General features: G+C 43.6%; 1 protein-coding gene across 8 annotated transcripts in view; it reads right to left on the bottom strand.

Annotated features, from left to right (window-relative positions):
* The window catches only part of meis2a (Meis homeobox 2a), a 76,774-nt gene that overhangs the window by 11,814 nt on the left and 38,884 nt on the right, over positions 1–26,076 (bottom strand). For all 8 annotated transcript variants that reach the window (XM_075488139.1, XM_075488137.1, XM_075488140.1 and 5 more), the window contains exon 9: positions 12,513–12,589. In XM_075488139.1, coding sequence (XP_075344254.1) covers positions 12,513–12,589 — 77 coding nt within the window. The remainder of the gene's footprint in view (positions 1–12,512; positions 12,590–26,076) is intronic.

Below are 26,076 nucleotides of genomic sequence, written 5' to 3'. Positions count from 1 at the left end.
CAAACCCCAAGCAATTGAGTCACAACTCACTGGAATCAAAAGAGGGAATGTTTTAGTTAGATCCTCACTCCCAAAAAGAAAGATGGAAGCAAAAAATCAAAGCACTCAATGTCTTTTGACCAGGAAGTGCATGCAAATTAACCCCATGAGGCTGGTGTGTTTAGTGTAAGCAAACACTAATTATGGTCTGGATAGACAGTGGAGCAGGCTGAGGCTACTGAACTTCCAACACTGATCTATTGTAGTGTCAACAACTGTGATTTAATCAGCTCACATGGTCCAGCCAGGCCCCCTGTAACAGTTTATACACACAGTAGTTCGCCACCAGACTGAACCTACAGTATCTGTGTTTTTATCATAAACTATCACAAAGGAGCTTTTCTCAAGCTCCATTCTTCCAGGATAGGGAGATAAAGGACAAAGAGATAGGAAAAGAACGAGGAAGCTTCCTCCAGCTCATCCTATCAGAAACAGAGTTTCCCTTTTTTTTATCCCTTCTTTCCGTCTTTAAGTTAAAACAGGAGTCGGGAGACATACGCTGGGTGAACATTACCTCACCCCCGTGTTTGATTTAGTGCAGATGTGAAGCGGAGCAAGGCAGGATCGTTTTTTAAGGAACGTCAGAGAGTGGGCCCACGTTTAGGGCAGCCACTGTGTTTACATAGTTTTACCTCTGTCTATCTCTCCCTCTTTCTCTCATCCAGAGTGCCTCCATACCCCCCCACCGCCAAGTCTTTTGTCTCCCTCTGAAAGGGGGACTGTTTCACTTCTCCTCCATGGACTTTCACTGACCTGTTTTTCTTTCCCTTTTTATTACTCCATTCATTGCCCATTTGTGGCATCCCCCCCTTAGCCCTATATGACTAACATTTGCATTGCTCTGTCAGTCTTACTGCAGAAGTCATTTCTCTGAAACCCGGGGAGTGAGTCATTAAGACTCCAGTGGAAAATCAGACAAAGAATTATATATTTGTGTTGCAAACTGACAAGATTTAACGAGGAGCTAATTAAAATAAATCAATAGCACTGCGGCACACTTGCTCCCTGTCTCTCTTTTCTCGCTCTGATTCTCCGCACCAAAGAGGTGGAGTACCGCAGTGTTGTGTGCAATGCTAGGCTACTAATGGTTTAGTGTAGGTCTAGCTTCAATTAGTATGTATGCATTATGATGGATAAAATGAAAAGTCACCCACTCATCAGAAAAGGGTAAATATCTGGGAGAAATACCGAAAAATAATTCCAGATGTAACATCTATAACAACTAGCAAGACAACAAGAGACACACAAACAGAGGCATCACTCCTGCTATTTACCCTCCCATCTAACACCTTCTCCCCTCTTCCCCTTGTCCAGGGACGGCATGTCATCTCTGGGCCTTGCAGTCCAGCAGCCTGACCCCTACAGGGCAGGCTATCCGGCCCCAGCTGCTGACTGTCCGTCAAACACCTCCAGAGCAGCGTTTGGCCAGGAAAACCACGCTTGTTGCCCCTTTGATCCGGCAAACAGCAGCTGCTGCTCCACACAGCAGCACTTTGTTCCTCTGTCTCCTCACCACACTCTGTCCTACGGCACAAAAACACTGAATCCAGTACAGAAGTGGAGGGAGAGGTATGAGGAGAGAAAAAAAATGTGGGGGTTATGGGGGGTGGGGGTTAAAAAAAAACAACATTTTTTTCCTCACTACACCAACAAGCTCTGACAACATCAGTGGGGGTTTTTCTTGGCCCCGACACAGTTTTCAGGCATCTTCTGCCTGACTCTTCACCCTCCCTTCTCTTTTAAGAGATACGATAGTTATTGTTCAAATCAGCCAGGGTGAATGGAATGGACTGAGGCCAAGCCTGCCCCAGGCGTCAACACACCTGTATGAAAGAGGCCTTATTGTAGCAACCCAGCATGGCTAACTTGCCCTAGCTCTACCAGTTTTATGATGTAAGGAAGAAAGATGGAATAATCTCTTCTCTTTTTTTCAACTCAACAGTCCCCTAATATTTTCCTTAACTAACCTTCCTTTCCTCTAAGGTTGGCACCTCTGCCCTGGAATGTTTTTTTATTATATCATTATTTCTGAGAATACCAAGCAGAAATCAGGGGATTACGGGAACAGTTGATCCACATCTCACTTGTTGGCAAAGCCTTCTCCTCATACTCTTGCACCCCCTCCCTTAAGACAACACCTTATTAACGTCCTTATTATACAAAAGGTATTTTCTGCCTACCCAGGAGCTAAAAGATCAACAGCTGTTTTTTCTGCTGTTTTAAGTTGTCTGAGAACGACCAAGTCAATATTAGCCCCCGTCAAAGGTTCCAGCACATAGCGCATGACAGAGGCCGTCAGCGCTGGAAGGTCGTGCTCATTCTTTATAAGCCGGTTTCTCACCTCATGGGTGGATGAGGGCTTTGTGCTTTCATACAGGGCCAGAAAGATCCAGAACAGAAATGTACTCGCAGGCTGGCTCAGACACACAGACTGAGGTAATGTACAGAGGAGAGCAGAGTGGAGAAGAGGGAAAGACTCAATCCAGTGCTATCATTACCCCCGCCTATCCATCAGCCCTCCTGAGATGAGTGGGTGTGCTTACAAGATCACCCCAATTCCTCATTTGTGAAGAGTGCCACACCACTGCCCAGATTTTTCTCATCTTTCCGACAGTGCCACCTTTGTATGTCTCTGTGGGGAGGGCAGATATAATCTCAGTTTTCATCCACTTTTCACGACTATCATACAAAAGTGTGGCTTTTAAGCCTCTTCATCTCTCCTGTGTTATCTTTCCATCTCTTATTTCCCTCACCCTGTCTTTGTCTCCAGCTATGTCGTCTTCTGTTCCCCTTTATTCTCAGCCCTTTTTCTCCCTGTGCCTGGTAATCAAGTGAGAGATTCCGTGACTCTGTGAGTCCCCCTTATTGTCAGATATCAAACAGGGTGGCTTTGTGGATTACCAAGGGAAGCTGATAATGACATGATAGAGGCGTGATATTTCAAACAAAATTGAGTGTCAATTGCCTGCATCGTCTAGGCAACACAAGTGTCTGCGTTGCAGCAGCCAGACAGGAAATAAGGCCAATCTATTTCCTTTGCTTCATATCAAACGTCTCTCTTCTCCCTCGTTTATAACTATAATGGGTTCAGCTCAAAGAGAAGAAGAGGGGACCTGCCAAGAGCAACAGCACACATACATGCTTGGGTACATTTGTAAGCATGCATGTGCCGCACATGTGCCCTCACAATGCGGTGAGGGTTTATTTTGCTGAATCTAACAGTGCATTAGCACTGTTAAATCCTAAATCAGAGCCAGTGGGAGGTTGCGTCAAAGGTGCCCCCATTTAATCACCCCACCCCCATTCATAAGTATACATGCACTTTCTGTCCCAGTCTCAATCTTTTTTCTCCTCTTCATACTGGTGTGCTATTAACTGCAAATTTAGGGCAGTTCAAATCAACATCTAACCCTTAAGATTCTCTAATGCCTGGGTTTAGCTGTTGCTACTCTTGGAAGTGCTTAAGAACCTACAGAGTTTGGGAAGGGGTTCGCCATCCAAATGGGATGTCATCATCCTCTCATCAATGTGTCTGTGGCGTGTGAAAGAATGTTTCCATCAAGCACATTTCCATGATGCACATCCCTTGCACATATTAGTGACCATGAAAGTCATTGGTTAAATGTTGTCAGATTCCTTCTGACTTCACTATTGAATAATTAATCTGCATTTTCAATTGCAGATAACTGCCTTGACACACATAACCACGAACATAAACCACGCACCCATTCACAAACATGTGGAGCCATGATCAGAAGAGGATTTTAGGGCTAGAAAAGCCAAGCAGCAGGCCAGTGATATAAATAGCTGTTGTGTGTGGAGGGGACTACGGGCAGAAACGGTGATGACACCGTGCAGCAGACCACAGTGACTCTGATGTGCCTTTGGCCAGAAGCAACCCCTCTGCCTCTCACATCAGCTTTACCACTGACTGTGCACAGCTTTGACTGGCCTGCTTCATATGTGACAACCTTAAACAAATGCATCAAAGACAGTCAGTTCAGCCTAAACTGCAATATTGATCTTGAATTGAAGACTGTTAACTGTGTGTGATTGTCCATACAAACATCATATAACACACAATACATCAGACATTATGCTTATGGTGAACTTACAATTTTCATTGAATGGAGACTCCCCTTTTTTAATTCAATTTAACCTTTGAGATCGCATAAGAGAGTCCTCAAGTGTAACAAAAGGATAGTTTAGCAGATATATCTTTGGGGTTGGGTGGGTGGGGCTAAAAGTGACCCTCTATGGCCACTAGAGAAAAATAAATTCCCACTGCTGCACACCTCACACGCTCACAGTGACTCCCAATTGAAACATCAATTGAAACATCAACATTGGTAATGGGAGGAATAAATATTCATAAGGATGAGGATAGAGAAATCCTAGATTAGGGTAATAAGTTCCCCCTTCTTCTTTTCTCCAGCTCTTCCTGTGTATCTCGGGATCTTGTTATGCATGTTATAGTGTTGACTAATTCCTTCTGCTACCTCTGATAACCTCAACAAAGTGCATGTGTGTGTGTTTGTGTTTGCATGCAGAGAACGTGGCAGCAGGCTGCATCTTTAATCCCCTCTCCTTTCCCAAAGTGCAAACTACCAGGTTCAATGTGTAAGGAGTTTGGGCCAGGTTCTGTTTATGTTTAGCTCCTTCCTCATCTCCCTTGACTTTCCTACTTGGCACATACTTTAATTCTATCTAATCTCTATGAACAGACATCTGAGTTCTACTGACCAATCATGTTTCACTGGAGCACATTCAGTTAAACATCATGTAGAAAGTAAGATGCAGAACACAATTGCATAAACACAGTCTTGACTACAAAAAAGAAAAATGTATCTGCATTCAAATGATGAAAAACATTGGCCTTTGCTCGCCATCACCAGATGATAGTTGATGGGCTCCCGGAGTGACTGATCCTTCACCCATAACAGGGCTTTTACTAGGGCAGAGCATGGCTTGAACCAACAAAGGACCATATTGATTTATAGGGTCTTCTATGATAGACTTATTGGCCTCCACCTCAAGCCACAGAGGGCATGGGGCTATGAATCACAGTGTCAGAAAACACACACACAACAGGTAAGAATAATACAGTATTGTGTTGTTAAGGGTGTAATAACAACTCTCTCCCGTTTTATATCCCAGAACACTCACTTTCATTGAACAGAGAAGGAGTGAGGTCACTGGAGGTTCCTTTAAATGTGACACCACACAAACAAAGCACAGATAAAAGATAGTGTTACTCCATATCAAAATACAGGGATAGAGGGAATGTGAAGCGTGTAAGAGGGAAGTAAAGGAAAACAGATGGTAATAGAAAGAGTGAGAGAATGAGCATGCCTGGACAGAGAGAAAATACCTTGTGGAGGTTCACAGAGTTTAAAGAGCTCAGCCAAAGAAGGCGCTCCTGTCCTCTTTGGCTCCAACACACACAAAACACGCACACAGACACACATACCCTTAAGGCCATTCTGTTACACCTGGTCACCTTTATCCCTTTTAGTCCTCCAAACCACACCCCTCCTCCTCAGCACATACACAACATCCAGCCGTCCCGTTCATCACCGCCAATGCACATATCACTGCAGCCTGTGGATAACGCGCAGCTCCTCTGGCTATCTCCCTCAGCAGATAAAACTAATTATTCCAAATCTACTCTGTCAGGTTGTCTGATCCTCTGGGGGCTCATTTTAATTCTCTCATCCCCTCCTTTTGTCACAACTTCTCTCTCAGTCATAAACCACAAAAAGGCCGGGAATCTGTGCCAGCTGACCTCCAGAGTAAAAACATAAACAAAAGTGACAAGTCATAAAGACACATATAGCGTCACAGCAGCTGTAGCGCATGACTTTCTTTGTGAAAGCAGACCTTTCCTAGCAACTGCCAAAACAGTTAAAATGCAAGATTACTTCACTAATAATGAAAAAAGCAGTGATCATGCCTAACAACCCCCCCCCAAAAAAAAAAAAATGCATGACATCATCTAACACACAATCAAAACAACTTACACACCTATTCACATGCTGTTGGCACCAATGTTAAGTTTTAGGGCTAAATAATAAGCTAAGATGGCAGACTTTCCAACTGCACCCCCTGAAAATCTGTAGAGAAACCATCCGTCCCAATGAGTTCTAAAGGCAAATGGAAGCTCATAAACAGAGACTTGACTGTATAGACTTTGCATTTTATCTTTCAGCAGTTTTCCCCTTTATGAGCAGGGACCTCTATAACGGGAGGTGTGTGTGTGTGTGTGTGGGGGGGGGGGGCAAGACGGGAGGACAGCGGAGAGATGGTGAGGGTGACAGTAAGGATGTTAAGAAAGAAGATGATGGCAGAAAGAGCAGAAGAATAAGAATGAGGTAGAGGTTGGGAGAATGAGATAGAGGAGTGCTTGGGTCACAAATCTTGCTGCTATTCTAGTACGTGACATCTTTGCTCGTTTGCGGCTGCTCATTAACAAACAATACTGCTGTGAAATTGGTTTAATGACAAAGTAATAAAATTGCTATTCTGCTCACAGATGGCCTCAGGCACAGGGAGATTCTAGCAGGCTTACTGTGGCTGCCCGTGTGCATTAAGCTGCTTGTTCACGAAAACAGCATCCCTACACTTTCCTCCTCACTATCACCAACCTTTTTTTTTCTATCTTTCTAAGTTCTTCTTCTTCTTACAAATGAAATAAATTAACCTACTTTCCTCTCTTGTGTTCCCTTTGAATTCTCCCTCTCCAACATTCTCACCCTCTTGCTCTCCTCAATCTCTCTAGTGTATTCTCTCGATCTTTCTCCAGTTCTCACCCCTGGTACAGAAATTACCATCTTAAAATAAAAAGAGAGGCCTGCCCACGCAAATGCAGCTCGACTTCATTTCAAACGCAGAGCCCTTGTTATTAAACGACCCACCAATAAAACCAAGCCGTTGAGAAATAAAAGAGCCAAAAGGAGCAGAGAAGTACAAAGACCTCCCTCCTCCCATCTCTCTCTAATGCTTTCTCTGTAATGCCTCTCACAGCTCTTCGCCTCTCTATGTTGCCTCGTCTGGCTTCGTTCTCCTTGCATGCCGTCTTAGCTGGGAGAATTCCACAGCCTTGGAGAGTCTTGAGCTTGTAATGGGAAAACAAGTAAAAAAGGCATTCATTTTTGTGCATGATCGCCCAACATTGCCAGTTTTATTAAAGCACCACCTGTTTTTCATAACTCTACACTCACACAGAGGTGGGCACCGGGCTGCTCCGTAGCCTCGGTGGGTGTCCGTGCCACGCTATGACCCAATGTGCCCCCAGTGCCTGATAAAGTGGGAGTGGGCCCTGTTAATCACACTGAACATTTCAACAAGGCTCCTGTACTCACACGCAACACATGCTGTATACTGCGAGAGCAGACATAAACACAGTGGCACACATTAGCATCAGCTGTTTAAGACTCCCATGGCTTATCCTGTGAGTGAAGCATGTGTCTAGATTATGCCGTGAGCAGATTTTTGGATGTGTGACAAGTGTTGAACAAAATGAAAAACAAAATGAAACCTGCTACAACAGGGAGTCTGTTCTGTTCTACTTTGCCAGTAATGATAATGTGTTTTTCCAAATGTGTTTCTCTTTCCAAAACTGATAAAAAGGGATTATTATTACGGCATCAAGAAAGCAGCCAGATCAAATGAACTTAGCGAGTGGAGGGTGTTGGCAGGGGGGCTGGCACTTGGGATCTGACAACAGAGTCAATTCTGCTAATTAACTGCCAATTAGTGGTCCCTAAATGAGAGGGATCATGATGCCTATGTTGGCAGTGCCCTGATCGTCTCTCTTTTTAGTTAGACGCACATATACACTCATGGTATCACACACAAACACACCAGAGAGAGAGAGAAAGACACACTCATACACACAGCTGCAACCTATCCACACTCCAGCTGTATATTTAGAAAGCCAGGGGCATGAGATGGCCACTGCTGGGAGTCCCTGGTTGCAGCCAAAAAAAGGCATGACATTTCCATCTGGGTCAAAGTTACACAGATAACCAGCGACTTCACTCAACTAGTCCACCAGTCTAGCACACAGGAAGCGATGGAAAAGTAAGTATAAGGCAGATTGTAGAGTTTGGAGACGGGGAAAAGGACCCCAAAAAAATCTGTGTGAGGTTCATGGGACTTAAATACTTATAAAGAATGTGGAAAAAACAGGCAGCTTGGCCAACTTTATGTTACATTTGGAAAATGTTAGTTATTATTTTGCATTTCATAATGGGCTTGTCTGCCAAACCAGAGAATCATAAAAAAAAATCATAAAAGCAAGTGTTCCAAAATGTCTCATTGGACATGGAGAAGGTCTGGAAAATGCTTTTATTGAGTGAAGGAACAAATTTGATTTTGTTCCTTCTTTATCTTGTTCTCACACAATACAAATAATGTGCTTTATCATAAAGATTTTGCATGTGAACCTGCAGCACAGCTTCCACGCACCTCTGTTGGGAGATTTAAACTCTGAGAAATCTGGAGGACCCATAGAAAGAGAAGAGAGCGGAATAAAGGATCTGAATGAGGATGGGGAACCTGCTGTTAAGAAAGCTACAGAATAGTCAGTTTAGAGCTATCAAAACACAGCTTATCTGCAAGCTGTCTCCAGCACTGCACAATTTTGGAAGAGGATACTGATTCTACCTAAATAGAAAATGCTTGAGAAACATATGATTTGAGATGTATGCCTTTCAATATCTCAATATATGCATTGACTAAATTTATATGCACTGATAGTTTTGGTTGTTTCATCACAATAGTCTTATCTAGTTGCTAAATCTCAATACAATGAGGAAACATCTCAATCTTAATGTAAAGAAACAGTGAATGTATAATGGGGGAATGGTGACTGCTCCTCAATGTTGAGTTTGTCCCGCTAGTAATTAAAAGACTAGAGGGAAAAAAAAAAAAAACAATCAGTGTACCATGCCCTGCCCTGAATGGCTGCAGAGATTGAACCTATTTCATCTCCTCAGTAGGCACAGGCCGCTTGGCGCCGTCGTCTGGCGGATATCCTTCCCTTATCATGTGACCTGTGCTCCAACAGGGGGCAAAGGTTGGCTGCGATCCGCCCCTGTGTCTTAATAACTCACTCATTGTATTCCTTTCTGTCGCTAATTAGAGCCCTCTCCCCAATGCATGTGTGTTGTGTGTGTGTATGTGTTTGTGTGTGCATGTAGTCCCTCCTGGGCTGTAGAGAGGAGGCAGAGAAGTAAAAATAGAGTGTGGCTTAGTGCCCTCTTTATTGTTATTAGTGCTCCAGTGGCACAGCAGTCAATCATCATAGATGCCAAGAACTGACATATTCGTTCTCTGACTTGTTCTGCCTCTCCCTCTGCCATGGAAATGACCAACTGGCTGCCTGTGAGATGAGGGAATAATGACGGGACGATTTCCTTCCTTTTTTTAGATGCTGTTTCTCTCAGTCATCTGTCATCGCCGTCATCTCCCAGGCTCATGTAATAACCCTCTGTGTGTATGCGTGTGTGTGTTAGCATAGCTGCAGTGGTAAACGGTAGGATAGTCGGTATGTGTGTTTATGGCAGTGAGCGAGGGCAAATCATGCTGGGTCTGAAGCTGAGACATGAAAAGATTCAGTCAGGCTCCATTTAGCCCAGACTGATAGCAGGACACCAGGAGCTGCTGAGACAGGCAAATATGCCGCTAGATACTGTAAACTATAAATGCTCTTTAGAGTGCAGACACCTGCGTCTGCCGTTTCACCTACTTTGCTAACCCACAATGCCATGGGTGACATGGCCCTCACCTTTTCCTGCAATCTTAAACAAATGCAATTACATATTAGGCCACACCCCGATTCTGTTAGCATGACGCCTGTTGTCTCAGATGTAAGAGCAAACAAAACGCTACATTACCTGATGGTCCACTAATAGTGTTCTGACACACCATACACGTGTAACATCTCAATATATATTGAGAATGCGTATGCATATAGCATGCACACACACACACTCACTTTTGAACACTATTAATAGGATAATCAAGTCCGCCTCATCTGCTCAGCACCAGCGCTGTGAGACTGTGGACTTTAACCTCTTCCTCTGCTCCTTATTAGCATTGGATGGCTAATGGGGTGTGAGCTACAAACAGGTGAGGCTGTTAGCTAATGATATACACTACATATAGAAACAGGTGGAGTGTGTCCGTGGCACTGAGACAAAGGGTTTCCAACCAACTGATTGCTGTTTTCTGTGTGTACAGGTGAGCTGCAGGTAAACGTAAAGGGATGTGTCAGTTAGACAGTATGGTTCTGGGAGGTTTGATGGGGCAAGAGGGGAGAAGGGGAGAGACTAAGATGCACTGTCTATTGACTATCAAACAGAGCACCGTTGTGCCCTCGCTGGGCTGCGATTGTGCCAGCGGACAAAGCCCTGATTCAGCACATCCTTTCCTCGAGGGAGAGCTCTGGAAACCGAAGACGGCAGCCGTCCCCTCCTTTTGCCCCCTCTCATCCTCGGCTTCTGTCTCTCCATTCGCCTGTCTCTGTCTCTCTTTGGCCGGTAACATGGCAGCAACCATGCATCAAAGGGAACTACAGAACAATGCAAGGGACAAGCCAGGAATTTGAAGAGCTTTTTTCTTTTTTTTTTTGAATAACAAGAATTTCATACAGCTGTGTTTTGTCATTTCCAGGATGGACCATATCTCAGCAGTCATTAGAGCCAGAAATAAAATAAAAATTGAACTGTAACTTATTAAACTGGAGAGTTATAAGTGGGGAACTTCATCCTCTCTGCTCCTCATCTCTCCTTCACTGTAATGCAGCCAATAATGTGGCAGCATCCTGTGCTGACAACAACCAAAGAGTAGCACAGATAGACTAGGACAGTCCCAGGCACTTCAGCAAGTTTATTTGTGAAAATTGATTCCTGGTGTGTTTTAACTGACACAGCTGGTGTAACTTCAGTACCCAGCTCTAATAATTATCACGTTTATGTGCATGTATGTGTGTAGAAACAAGATTAATCTGACCAAAGGAACCTGGGGTTTAGGTTTCAAGTTCAATGAAAAGATGGGGAATCCTTCTATATCTATCAACAGTAGGCTATGATCCTGTCTGTTTCCCTTTCTCTCTGTCCCCAGGTTAGCTGAGTATTTCTGCATTAATCACCATGACACAGGCAAGGCAACTCAATTTTCTGCTCCTGTAGGTAAGGTGCATGGTGTCCCGAAACGGTGGCATGAGGCATGAAACAGGCAAGCAGGGGCTAATCTTTGGTTACTGGTGTAATTGAAATGCTATCCACACTGTAGGGTGCATTAAAGTCTGATAACAGTGGTTCCTGTGGCCAATTTAAGTAGCTTGACTTCCCCTGGCTAGAAGAGAATAAAGCAAAGGGTGTGTTAGAGAGACAGAGAGAGACAGAGTATTTCAGGTTGGAAGGGGGATGTTGGGGGGGGGGCTGATAGATAAGACCGACAAACCCCGGCTAATTCTCCAGGCATGTTTCTCATTGCGATCCAGGAAAAATGAGAAAAAAATGAATCACAGAACCAAAAAAATCAATTGACCCTCGGGTGGCTTGTCAGGCTGCGAGTCTGATAAACCTAAAAGCTTCGTTAATGTCGGCCTGCCTGTATCCAACAGATAGAGCACTTTGTAAATGAACCCGCTTTGATAAATATATTAAGAAAAGCTGTGAATAAAAGGCACAGACTTGTCATTTGTAAATAGAACCCCCGCTACATGGAATTAGAATGATAAAATGGGGTTCCATATAATTAAGTTTGTGTAAGACCTGAAATCCGTGCAAATACCTTCCCAGAATTTTGAAAGGAAGCTGTCAGTTCAATTAATCTGAACATCACCCTGAGAATGTACTGAACAAAATTAAGCTGCCGATAAAACCTAGGCTAGTATTTTGATAAGTAATTCCTGTATCATTTCTTTGCTTCTGTGATCATTTTATTTAATCCACCACCCCCAGTTATGTGCTAAGCCATCTACAAAGGCCCTGCTGGCCAGGCCACCAAAACCTTAATCCACCATATAGGTTGTGTAAAACAGGGAGGGGGTGGAAGGCAGTTTTGCCTGTTTGTGGGGGCACTGGTGGCAATGCTAGGTATGGTTTTGGAAGAAGGGGTGGGGTGGGTTTGGGGGCTGTAGGGGTAGCTTATGATCTCTGCCTATCTTCCTTAAATATATCCCACTGAATACATGTGCATCAAACCACAAAGACCACTGACTTAGCCGCAGAACACTGTAACGATAACACCGGAACATCCCAGTAGCTTACATATAAGAATGTTACAAAGGTTGTCTGTGTGTATGTGTCTATACAAAACAGGAAGGGATGTACATAAACGGTTTTCACACTTTAGGAGTATTAGTCGTGTTGGCTGGTGGGAAGAGGGGAGGCAAGGCTTTTGAAAATAAAAGGCAGAGGGATGCTGGTGGTGAAGATAGGTTAGCAGAAATCTTGACTCACCAGTTGTTTACTTGTAAGATAGTGAGGCCTGTGTCTTGGGCTAGCTGCTTCTTCTGCTCTTCAGAAGGATATGGGTGCTGCAAGAGCAAACAGAGAGAGAAAACACACACACATGAGCCTCTTTGACATAAATATTCAGACATATGTGAAGACTCATAGAGAGAAGCACCAAGAAAGGACCACACACTCCGAGTTTGTTTCCTTGCTGTTGCTCATTGCTGTACACATTCAATATGTTTCTGTTTGTTGCATTGTGTAACCCAAGACTGCACCTTCTTGTGACCTCCACCCAACCCTGCCCCTCCCTTAAACAGTATAGACATTCACTTCATACATGTGTCCACCCACTCACACAGGATTCAGTGCTAAACCTGTCAGAGCTGGCCAAACAAGTTTGTCAAATCTGTCAGCTGTGATAACCCTGTTTCCTATCCCCAATCTGCCTACACACTAGGCTAGGTATAGTCCATGTACTGATCACATGCAAAGACACACATGATGACAAACAAACAAAACACTCCAGTGTGCCTAACACATATTAGATATTGTGGTGTCTGACGGTCTTTTTATGTTGCTAGACAACAAAATGTGTGGGAGCAGATTTGCGGTAAATGCATGTATCTTTCGTTGAATGTCTGACATGTATGCTGGTGGTGGTTCTTTCAAAGAGAGCAGCTGAATACAGTCTAATGCTGAAAGAACAGAATGCTGTGAAATCTCCTGCACAGCTTTGCCAAGAATTTTACCTGAAAATGGAATTCTCCAACAAGGGCTGCAATGATACTATTTGTGTCAGGTCCAATCTAAAGAACATTGGCTGATATAAATGGCAGACCTTGGGCTGCCTTGCTCCCCTTGGGCCTGCTATGAAGCATGACAAAACAACAGTGATCGCTGGTGACAGATGTCTTTAAGGGCCAGATTAGGAGTCGGGGCGCACGCAAACGAAACAAATGAGACAGTGTGTGTTTCATTCAGCCGAACTAAGCAGAGAGCATGCATGCACGCAGACTTGCAAATACACAAAAGCGTGTGCAAATAGAAATACACACAAACATATAAAAACACTCCAAGAGATGACACCTGCGAATCAAAAATTCTATTTAAAGGTGGCGTTTAAATCCTTGTCTGTTTTCTGAAGGTTTCAAGCTCCACTGACACACATTCTCCTAAAAAAAAAACAACAAAAAAAAAAACCTCCACTTGCCAAAACTTTAACTTTTCGCACTCCTTTCCCCCTCGTGCTCATCAAGAAAGCAAATTCCATAGCTGGTAATGCTTGCATGGCTTGTGCTAATTGAATCCAATTTTAATGCGAAATGATAACCGTTGCTCAAGAAGCATTTTCTCATTTACTGCTGAAATAATTGATGTAAGTGAGAATTCATATCAGCAGAGAGGAGGATTTCTCCTTTCAGGTAGCCCTGCCTGTTTAAATGTTTTAATTAAAAGAGAGATGGAAAAAAAAAGGTTTGAGGAATGTGCTCAATTAATAACAAACAGGGCTAAGATTGGACAAATAATGAGTCCCCACTGCAGAGAGGGATTAATCTGATTTGTACTTGTGTGTGCAGTCCCTTTTTAATATGCTAAAAAATTATTAACAAAGGAAAGATGATAATGCTTGCAAAGAAATACATTTTTTGATTGCCAGGTGCTGACATTTCCTTGGCTCGCACTGGCAGAGTTACTGTGTGTGCATATGCGTATGTATGCTCAAGGCAAGGCAAAGTGTGCAGAAAGTCTGAAGAAAAAAAAACACATCTACATCTGCATGCGTATTTGTGCACATGGTCTTGACAGCAATGTTTACCAGGAGTGTAATCTTGTTTTTTCCTCTCCCGTACTTTTGTGTTTTCGCATGACCCCGTTCATCATCAAAACACTTACAAATATAGCAGAGCACACATTCACTCCCACTTCTTTCTCATACTACACAAACCCATGCACACGTACACAAAAACGTAAACAGATAAAGCCCTGGCTAAAGATGATGTGCTGTGGAAGCATAGGGATAGGAGCAGTTTAAATTGGAAATGGGAGTGGGTCATTTACATTGTATTAAAGCTTCCTCAGCCTCTCTGGCTCAGACCCGGTCATCAATCGCCTATTGTCAGCCAGAGCGCGCTCTAGCCTGGTGATAAATACGCCGGCCAGCGGCACAGCTCGACCAGCAGCCACCAAGTAATGAATGGTTTGAACAAACTAGAAAGATGTCTCATCAAGGAGAGTGGGGACGTTAAAGCCCTCCTCACACACAAAACCCCTGAGTAAGGAGATTTACTCTGACCACATAGACACCACTAAAAAAAAACAGAAGAAACAAAACTATTTTGTTCAGCTCATGCCTCTTGTAGCCCTCTCTCAGTCCAGGATTCTTTGCCTCTGTATCAGATGATCGGCCGCTCGCAAACCTCAAGACTTGCATGCATTTGCACATATGCACAGCCAAGCATGCACACATAGAAAACTACAAACACACACACGAACATACACGATGTGCCTGTACTCAACCTTCACTCATTCTGTCTTCATCTTTCCTCAACTCTGTCTTACATTTCTTGCCGACCCTTCTTCTCCAACATACTCAAATAATTTTCATGGTTAAGACTGCAGGCCACCCACCCACACTTAGGTTGTGGCAGCATTCCCTTGAGCATGGCACTCAGCAACAGAAAAGGGCGTGTGACGGCAATTGAGACACACACAAAGAGACACGAGAAGCAAGCCGGCATGGTGGGCCTGGTCGTTACAAAGCTGCAACCTTTGTGAAATTGGAGATTTGACTATTTAGACCTCTGCATAACCTCTTATTGTTTAGTTATCACCGTTCAAAACATATATGTTTGTAAACCACCCAATGAACACAATAAAAATATGATGTGAAAGGATAAAAGATGAGATGAATGGATGAATAAATGTAAAAAAAAACACACAAAGTCTGCCCTGATATGTTTCCTCCTTGAAGTCCTCCTGTATCCTCAGGAGACAGTATGACATGGTTATTCAATGGATGAAACACAAACACAGTGCAAGAACAAAGATGATACTGTCAACCTCGGGAGCCACTCAATATGTTCAGTTAAAAACACCAAGACCAATATCCTTAAAAGAGGATTGACTGCAGAGTGTAAAACAGTCTATAAATAATTAGAGGCAGAAATGAGTAGTTTCAATTTGTTCTCAGGGCAGCGTCAGCCTTCGATCGAAACAACTCTGTTAATTATGCTGAAACCTGTTAATGGCAAAGGGTCAAACTATCCTCATTTACACATGTTGTCCATTTCCTATAATTTGACCTGAGAAAGTTAAGCCAAACATTGAAATATTTCAGCCGATGTGGATCACACTCCATGTACATGTTTGTATGTTTGACCGACTTCTGGTTATATTACAGGGTTTGATAGGCTCTGTGCTGTCTGATAGTGCTGGATATAATAGCCCCTGTGGTTACTGAACATTGCAAGCTGAGGTGGCTACCATCTGCTGTGTATGATCCTTAAACTCCCCCTGAGCCCAGCTTGGCATTTCACCACATACAATAACCACATCTACTTCTGGACCACTCTTACTTCACCCACGCTGACTCCTATCTACTCATTCAATATCCAGTTGGCTTCATATCACTTTCATACCTCCCGACACCTATTTGTAGCCGTCATCAAATCCCACAGCTGGATCATTATCCTGGCTGTTTTAGGCAACCCCCACCACGTTTCCAGCTCTGATGCTTCCTCTCCACCCACTGAACCTGCAGCCCTTTGCATGAGCCGCTGGTACACTCCATTGATTAATTACATCATCAGTGTGTGACATGAATTATAGAGCGAGGTCACAAGGTTGCAGTGGCTTGCAAACCTATTCCATGCTAATGACTCCCAGGAAATCACAGGCCATTGGCTGTTTACCCCCAGTGCCATGACAACACAAAGGATTTGCTCAGATGACCGGTGTGATTTGACCCCAGTTATTTATTTTATTTATTTATTTTCGCTGTTGGGTAAGGGATTTAAATAATCTGCCTCAATATTTTTCATTGCAATCAATTTCCAAGTGTTTGTTCATTTTAGAAATGAAGTAGGTGCCATTACTCATTCCATAGTATTGCCCCTATGCTTTGGCATCATTGATGGGCTTTATTGTGACTTTCTTTGTCTAATTCTACAGATATATTGCATCCCAGTATTTCCATTCATATATGCCTTCCACACATTGATTGGAATCATATTTGTTTTTAATCAAAGTGACTGGAGAGTGATAATAATATTCACTGTCAGAAATAAATGCAATCAAATAAAGGAATGACATTTTAATATGGATTCTGCATTGAGCTGGGGTAAGATTGGCACATTTTAAATATCAAGTTGCCGTTGTTATTAATGTTACAACTGGCTTCTTTGACAAATGACAATGAGATTGAATGCATATCAGCATTACTGAGAGATCAAACCGATATGACAAATAAATCAAGTCGAGAGTTTTTGAATCCATCTTCAGTGTTTACTATGTACTGGGCCCCACCTATACTTGGTTTTTAACGGGAGGTATTTGACATATTTTGTGATTTAAAATGAACAATAAAGTTAATTACCAAACATCAAATAAATGGACACAGTTAAAAAAGCTTTGAATTTATGACAATGAAAGATATAATTCCTTGTACGCACTGATAGTAAAGCTGAGCTAAATTGAGTGATTGAAATAATGAATTCTTTGATTTTAAAATGTTATTTTGATAATTATAAAAAATGATAAATTATTGTTTGGATTTTAATGGAGCCTAACCTAAGGATGCCAAAGGGGTTTGACTTGAATGGAGTCCATATTTAGACAATGCATGTCTGACTAACTTAAAGCTGCACAAATACTGTTATTTTCTTTTTTTTGTTAGCTTCATGTCCATCTCCATTTTTAATTCTATGTTCATCTTATCTACTGTACCCCCTTTTGAAGATTTTGGCGAGTGGACGGGGGAGGAAGGGTTATTAGGTTGATTTTTTATTTCACGGGGAACTCTGCTTCCTGACAACAGTCTGAAAGCAGGCAAGAATGCCACATGACTCAATGACTCAACCTTGCTGCTCTCTTTTTCCCTCTCAACTGGACACACACAGATATGGCCAACTTATAAACAGAACTCACATGATGCCAAACAACAAACCGCACGCACTGCATGCCAACCTCTGATAACAGCATATGAAAGTACATTCACATCTACACTTCATACATGCATTCAGAACATACCACTACATTTCTGTCTCTCCCACTCCAAACTCCAAAGCTTCCACACTAAGTAAGGACTCTCAGTGGACTGCCCTTTGACTGTAAAAAACTCATGATTGCAAATACAAGGCGAACTGGCCAGGCTTGCGGCATCTATTATAGAGAGAAAGGGCCCCCAGTCTGTCTGTCTGCCTCTCTGACTGGCTGGCTGGTAGGCTGGTTGGCAGTGCATCAGTACTACTACCGCTGTTGCTGCCACGGCCCCCCCACAACAATCGCTGGCTGGGCTCCTGAAGCCAGTTCCTGGACCCCAGCCAGCAGCCTGTTTGCTCTACACCATTAATTTATGTTCACTGGAGACAGTGCAAGGTTGTAGAGAGGCTCTATGGCATAACTGCCCTGTATGCCTGCCAAGCTACAGCAAGAGCGAAGTGGGTGAGGGGAGTCAGGAGGGAGGAGAGAATGGAAGGAGAGGGTGAGGAAGGAGCCCTGAAGGATGTGCAAGACATAGGCATCTGATTGTACTAAGCTCCATGAGGCTAAATAGCAATCACTCCCACACAATCCCAATGCACCTCAAGACTTAAAAATTGAGTGTTTTAGGGGAACATTTCCAACTGCGTTCATGCATAATGAAATAAATAGATATCACTTTTATCCAATAAAGAAACTAAACTGAAAAAACCCTGTTCATTATCTTAACTGAATTTTTTAAAAGAGCCCCGAGTAAATATCAGTTCAAATGAACCCATAGACCAACAGTTATGGCTATAAGCTGTGCAGACATCGACAAATTTGTGGCATGCAGCCATAATGATCTGTCCATTTAATCATCAGATCAACTAAATGGTTTCTTCTTCCACCACATGGCGGCCCCCCTGCTTTCAAGAGAAGGAACACAATCCTTCCATCCTCACAGTGGGGGTCTGGTCTTCTGTTTGTGTCTCTCGTTTTTGTCGATCTCTCCCTCCATGCTTTGCAGGCCCCAGCAGCAATCCCTTCCTCGTTGCAAAACTCTTTGCCCTTGTCTCCTATCCTCTTCACTCCACCTCTTCCCCTCTCCTCTCCGCTCATCTCATCTCATCCCCCTTTTTCAAAGTTTCCGCTCAAGCTTTAAGCCAGGTCCTAGAGGGCAGGAATTTGGCCTGGTTTTTCAGACCAGTCTGTTGGCTTTGTTGTGGTAACTGCCTGCTTAGGGGCACCCAGCTCTGTTCTACTCTCCTCTCCAGCTTGCCTGATGTCAAGACATAGCCACATTCACTATTTGCTTTCAAGACATCTTTAAAACATCTTGTTGCAATGGCTATAGTGAGCCAAAGAATCATCTTTCCTAAAAGGGTTTTGTCCTTGTTCAGTTTCAATACAATTAAAGTCTTTGATGCAATTCTTTATAATTCTCTAAAATGACTGTTCTGTTCCTCTGGCCTCTAAAATGCCACTTGTTGGAAGTGAGAAGTAATTGGTGTCTTGCCTTTGCGAGGTACTTTTAAGACCTATAAGCAGATCATTAGAGGCCTGGTGGGCTCGTCAAAGCAGAGGACACACCCCTTTTTCCAGCATGGGACAACCCCATATCCACACCACTTGTTACTGTTGACAGTCATAAAGTCATTGGGAGTATATGCAACAGCTAAAGCGTAGTAAGCCTCTAAATAAACATCTGCACTGGTTTAATGATGTATGTACACATTGTAAAAGAGCAGCAACTTTTTCAACTGAGAGTCTGAGCCTATGAAAACCTCTAACTTGGGTAATTCCTTTTTCAGCTTCTTGTATATTCAGTCTCAGCAAATATATACTTTACTAATTAATTAAATGTAAACATCTAGTTTCAAATTAGACAATGGATCACAAAGTATAAAAGCAATTCACAGACAGTGAAAAGAGGACAGCACTTACAACCTAGAGCCTCTTGATAAAGTCTTAATATTAAAATACAGTCTCTTCAAGTTTATCCTCTTTCCCTATTGTGTACTTTAGGTATTGTTTAACTTGCTAAGTCAAAATAAAGTGGATCTGATCTTCAATTGAAATAGAAACAGATTAATTTGTGAAGAGATGGGCCGACTAAGCTACAGAAAAGTGGGTGGGTTGCTCTTCAAATAGAAGCTTCTGAGAGTTTCCACTTGACGGTCCTCCCTTTCACTGTGCACTAACTTAATGAGAATAACTATTCAAATACACAACCAGCATCTCTTTCAGCTCTCTCCTTCTCCCCTACTAGTATCTCTGTCTCTTTAAGACTGCACATTCTCCAGAGAAAGGCCAGTACGTTCTAATAGTGAGCCTCGGGATATAACAACAAGAGGACAACCACTTACAGAGGACAAACAAGAAACCCCCGGGGCCAACTGTAGAATGTCAGGCCTATTTGGAAGATATCATAGGACATTTGTAATGTCAATTTTTGTTTTCAGGTCAAAAATCAAAGGCAAACATGGTGGGTAACATTTGTCCATTACATTGCAAGCAGGAACACCCCCTCCCCTGCAAAAAAACAGCTGCAGGGGACACTTCCTGTTTGCTAATGATGCTAAATGTGTTCAAGTCAACCATGTCAAATTTTCTCCCCCTCTGAATGGACAGCTGGGGTGGAAGGCAACCTTTTCCCTCTTCCTCTCCAGTGCCTCCCTTTTTCTCTGTCTTTCTCCTGTAAGGGAAGTTCTTATAGGTCCATGGCAGACAAACACTTCAGATCATGTCCCTGTCAGTAAGGTAGAGTAACATAGCTGATGGTAACCATAGGTGCATTCATGTGAGATCACAAGTACTTCCATGGCACAAAGCCAGCCAAGCCCTGATCAGTCATCACCCGTCCCTACCTGTTGTGTCGGTTCCCTTTTTACTGAATACAGTTTTTGCCTTTCAGAAAAGCTAGTCTTCTGAGCTCCCCTTTCATCTAGGAGTGTATGAGTCAAGGAGATATCTCCTGTCATTGCTCAACACCCAGGGGCGACTGGCTGCATGGGGCTGTGTGGACTGACAAATGCCCTCAGGATCTTTCACTTTCTTACTGTAATATTCCTCAAAGGACAGTCGACATTTGACAGAGTTAACATGCCTTTATGAACTGCTGTGAAGAAGTGAAGTGAAGAGAAGAGAAGAGAAGAGAAGAGAAGAGAAGAGAAGAGAAGAGAAGAGAAGAGAAGAGAAGAGAAGAGAAGAGAAGAGAGAGAGAAGAGAAGAGAAGAGAAGAGAAGAGAAGAGAAGAGAAGAGAAGAGAAGAGAAGAGAAGGCTTTTGGGGCTTTTAGGCCTGGTTAATAGCATAGAATCTTTAAGTGCATTCTTCCATCCTCTCTTTCTCTCCCCTCGCAGTGGTCTTAGGCTCAATCCCGCCCGGGGGCCGTTATGACCTTTGACCTGGCTGGCCTGCCTAGCTACAGCCCTCTCGTTTGTTAGGCGCTTTATCCACTGACAAAGCAGGCAGGAAGTTGGCAGCAACCCAGCAGCCCCATGGGAGGATGACCATCAGCTAGCTCAGCTTACCGCTTATTACAGGATGGTGGGGAGCATGTGTGTTTTTGTGTGTCTGACTGTGCACTGCCATGCATGCATGTGTGTGTGTGTGTGTGTGTGTGTGTGTGTGTGTGTGTGTGTGTGTGCTTATACCTTATGCATCTTCTGTCTGTTTTTATGTGAGTGTGTTTAGAAATGTGCTTGTGCATCTGCATCTGCAGACGTGTTCAATTGTGGCTGCACATTTCTAAAAGAGCAAAAACTTATTAAAATATGACTCACTTTTTTATGTATGTGTTGGCAAATTTTGCAATGCTAGCTAATGGCACGCATAGAATAAGCCTGGAAGCTTCAAACAACCCCGTCTCCAAGCTAACCAGATCAGCTACGCATGTTAGCAACAATCAGGCATCCTTCCAGCTGCTGGACTCATGGGACCCCAGCACACTTCAGTCTTTCTCTCTCCACTCTTTCTGTCTTCCTCCTCCTCCTCTTTGCAGTCTGCTCATCAGAGCGCTCAGAACAGCTCACTAAAGCATTATATCATAAGACACTCCAGTTTCACTCTCGCCACTCTATAAAAGTCAGGTAATTCATACTTCATTTATATACCTTCCCATTAATAAAGCTGATGAACTTTTACTCCTTAAATCTAATGGGCCATTTTAGAATGACTGCCAGCTCTGCCGTTTTCTCTTTCTCTGCTTCTCCTCTTCCTTGTATTGCTTCAGAGAAAGATATTCCACACATACTCAGCCACTGCTCATATACAATTTTATATAGATAAGTAGTAAGAGAGACAGCTTTTGAGATTTTAGAGACTTTTGAACACCCCCTGCTTCAGACAAGCGATGGCACGTACCTTATGGCGGATTTTTTTCCTCCCTCCTCTTTTTCTACCTCTCTGTCTAGGTGCAACAGAAGGTCATTGACCTACAGGCCTAACGCAAGGCATGATGGCTCCCTGGCTCAGAGGCTGTTGACAAGCGTCTGTGTTCTTTTCAACAACTCGTTGAACCACCCCCCCACCACCCCTTCCCTTCTCAGGAATGTAACACAACCGCTAACTGAGGTAACCCAAGCCCCTCCCCTCTACCATCCTTCATTTACAGAGAGACAGACAGAGACCAACTGGGGGTGTGAGACAGCTGTCCCCCATCTCCCCATCTAACTCTTGCTCCCTCTCTATTTCTCTACCTCTCTTTAGATTTGCTTCTAGCCCATTGCCTGTGGAATAATTAATGATGCAATTGAGCCGAGGAGAGGACTCTGAGCAGCAGGGGCCATTCCTGAATGCTTGGGTAGCCATTTTATGGAGGACTTGAAAATAAAAACAGATACAGATAGGCAGAGGAAGAGAACGGCATAAAACAGTCAGAGAGTAAGAAGAATAGATTGTTAATACGCCGTTACCCAACAGTCTTCTTTTCTGTTTTTGTCCCTTCAAGTCTAATCCTTCATACCCATCCCCCTCTTCTCTTGTCCGTCCTCATAGAAGGATTGGGGGGCCTGACCTGTCTGGTGATTGATGGTAATGTCTCAGGAAGTCATTTTCCCCAACAGCACCCTGCCGCCTTTCACCAGGCCTAGTGCAGAGGTGAGCCCATCACATGGACGCTTTTAACTCTTTGCTCACTAACCTCTAGGTCTTGTGCACCCATCTATCCCGCACACCTCATCCTTACACCACCTCTTCCCTCAACACAGCAATGCAAACCACAACCCCCAGGACCCCTACTTCTGACATTACAGCAGGGGTGAGAAGTAATTCTGTGAGAAAAGGTTTTTAAAAATAGTGAAAAGAAGTCTGTCTTGACAAAAAAAAAAAAAAAGCACAGGCCATCTTGAAGTGGATCTGCCAAGCAGCCCCTAATTCAGGTTGCTGGGGATGGATCCCCACAACTCCATTACTGTCAGTGCTTACCACCTCCATTATGGCAATTAGGACATGGTTCCAACACTAGGAATTCTTTGCTATGTTGTGGAATTGCTAACATCTGTGGTGTCTCCGCTCCATGTGTCAGAGTGGAGTTTTCTTAAACACACATCTTTTTACAGTCACACCCTTTTTTCTTGTCCTCTTATTTCTTCAACACTGCTCTCCACATTTATTTTCTTAATTCGACTCAAACTGTGCCTTAAAGAGATTCCTCTCTGTTTGAGCCCAAATAACCTAAAATGATCCGTGAAGAGACTCGTGGTTCCCGTTTTCAATAGGCTTCATTAGTTTTTAATATCTAGCCAAGGAAAGGAGGGGAAAATGGCATGGAGATAATCAATGGAAAGGGGTTGGTAGCCTATTAATCTCCCCCAAAGGATTGTGGGTTAATACACGTTCTTGCATAGGCAAACATGGCTGTGTGGTGAACACATCTGTCTGCCTGGATGGGCTACTTAATGAAACAGCCAGCGTTTGGCTGCTGAGATGGATGTCGTTCCCCCAGTGAAAAATGAGTTCCCTCTCCCACTATGCTGAGGCTGAGCACTTGATAGGGCTCTATTCAATTCACTGGAGACCTGACTGTGTCCCTGTGTGAGAGTAGCTTAAACAATAAAGGTGCTGGGCAGGACAGGCAACGCATGGCCACTAGAGCAAATCTTCATGGAGACCATATCAGGGAATCCTAATGCGAACAAGACTCAGACTGATCTAAGAATGAGAAAAGATGCTGAAAGACTAGATGAGAAGTGGTACAGCAGACAGATAAAGAGCTATGTGGAAAGAGAGATGAAGGATGAGCCAGCTGTGACAAGAGCAGGCTCAATGTGCTTATGTGTTTAAACTTGGTGTGTATGCATGCACAAGCCTTATTTCCTATTTGCCAGGACATGTGTGCATGTTTCTGTGCATTCTGACAATGACGAAGATGACCCCTGGTCAGGGAGTCTTGTAACAGGAGCTCACCTCCGGTTTTGCGAGCTCTCCTCTCACTGTGCTAAACAGCCACCTGAAGACAGGATTAGCTATTGTGACCCTGCCCCTGAGGTAACTGAGATACACCTCCAGGGACAGACATGAAACACACACTGTCACGTGTTGCAGAGATACAGCCAGGTGGGGACAACCAGACACAGAGGAAGATAGAGGTTTTAAAAGAAAAAAGCAGTAGAACGGAGACAGGTGGTGGCAGGGATTGTTAAGTGCAAAAAGGGCACTTATAAGAGGATGAATGCAAGTATGGTATAATGTTGAGGATGCTAAGGTGAAGGTGTCAATGGTGTTTGCTGTTGTGTAATGAAAACAAAGCATCAGAGTGTAAGAGGATTGGACAGTCTTACTCTGTGCCTTGGGATAGCTGAGATTTGTGCCTGTATAGAAATTGATGCCTGTCAGCCTGCCTATGACTCAACTGTGACAATATGCATTCATGTGTGTTTCTGTGTTCATGCTGTGCTATGACAAATGAGCAGCGCTTAATTTGTGACTGATTATGTGGGCTGCGGGTGCCCTAAACTCCTTTGAACTTGTAATTGCCCCTGGTTTCCGTAATGAACATTAAGGAGGATTCAGAAATGTGTGGCTAATTACAACCCCCCCCCCCCCAACACTCCTTTTTTTTTTTTTTTTTCTTCATCTTCTTGCAGTTTGAGAAAGAGGAAAAGGAAGAGCTGGAGTGCCAGAAGGAGGATGAGAACCAAGGAGGAGGTTCTGGGTTGGGAGGCATGCACCGCTGTTGTCACCCTCTTTATCTAAATAATTGTACAAGCTGGTTTTATGGGCTTTAGAGAGGTGCTTTGTGTGTCAGCTGCTGCAGCCCTGGGGATATGGGGGACTAGCTTTCCCCACGATCAATATTCAGAGAGATTCACATCTGGAGCCAAGACCTGCTCTGCACAGATTTGGATTTATATATTTATTTTTCCCTTTTATTTGATTTTTCATTGGCTCCCCACTTTCTTTATCCATCTGCTTTTTCTTATCAGTGTGTGGAACAGCTATTTTTGCTACAGTGCTTGCTATCTATCACACATGCTCATTTGTGTAGTATTACATGATCTTCAGAGACATGTGACTACGAGAGAAATCCAGAGGTATGTAGAGAAATAGGTCTGCTCTGTATAAAGAACAGACACCAAAGATACATGGCTCAATAATATGTATGCTATGAAATGTTTTCAGAATGAAGCATTCTGGGTAAAAGGCTACGGCGCAGGGAGAATCCATTGTGGCTGGTGGAGGGGGATGAAGTGGGGAAAGGAGCAACAAATTGACCTGCTCAGCCTCAGTCTTTGATGTGAACTGGGCTCTCTCTTAAAAATCAGTCCATATGTTCAGAGGGGGAAAGAGAGAGGATATCAATAGGGAAAAAATGAAAAGATGAGGAAGTGGGGTAAGAGGTGAGAACAAGAGACATGGCTCCCAGTTATAAGGACCCCACTGTGCAGAAATCCCACTGCTTGCCTCTGGACCGAGCGTTGGGCAAAACAAAAGCATGCATGTGAGCAGAGTAGGAAGAGAGAAAAAAATCACAAAAAATGGTACGAGTGGGATTTGGTGGAGCTATAGGGTCCCATGACAAACCAAACAGTGAAACACATCGTCTGTCTTTGATTTCTACTCAGTGCCTCCATTCCTCAACCTTTCCTCTCTCTTGCCTCCCTCCCCTCTTTAGCCTGGTTTGCCGTTTCCATGCTTGTGCTGCTCTGTTTCCCCTTTGCATTTTCCTTCTCTTGGTGTGAGATGAATATCAAAGCAGAGCTGGGGCAGCTCAGAGGCCTGCAGCAAAATCTCATTGGCCTCTATGGTCCCCAGCAAGCTGCAGCCACCGTTCTAACAGCTCTTGCCACAACCCCGCAATCAACCGTGGGGGCCATGTGACTAGCCCACAGGGCGGAACCCCAGGAAGGGTAAGGGGTAATTTAAGGGAACCAGCTCCAAGATGT

Source organism: Odontesthes bonariensis, chromosome 17 (assembly GCF_027942865.1).
Source record: "Odontesthes bonariensis isolate fOdoBon6 chromosome 17, fOdoBon6.hap1, whole genome shotgun sequence".
NCBI classification, from domain to species: domain Eukaryota; kingdom Metazoa; phylum Chordata; class Actinopteri; order Atheriniformes; family Atherinopsidae; genus Odontesthes; species Odontesthes bonariensis.
The sequence above is the reverse complement of the archived record's forward strand: the minus strand, read 5'-3'. Positions and strand labels throughout refer to the sequence as shown.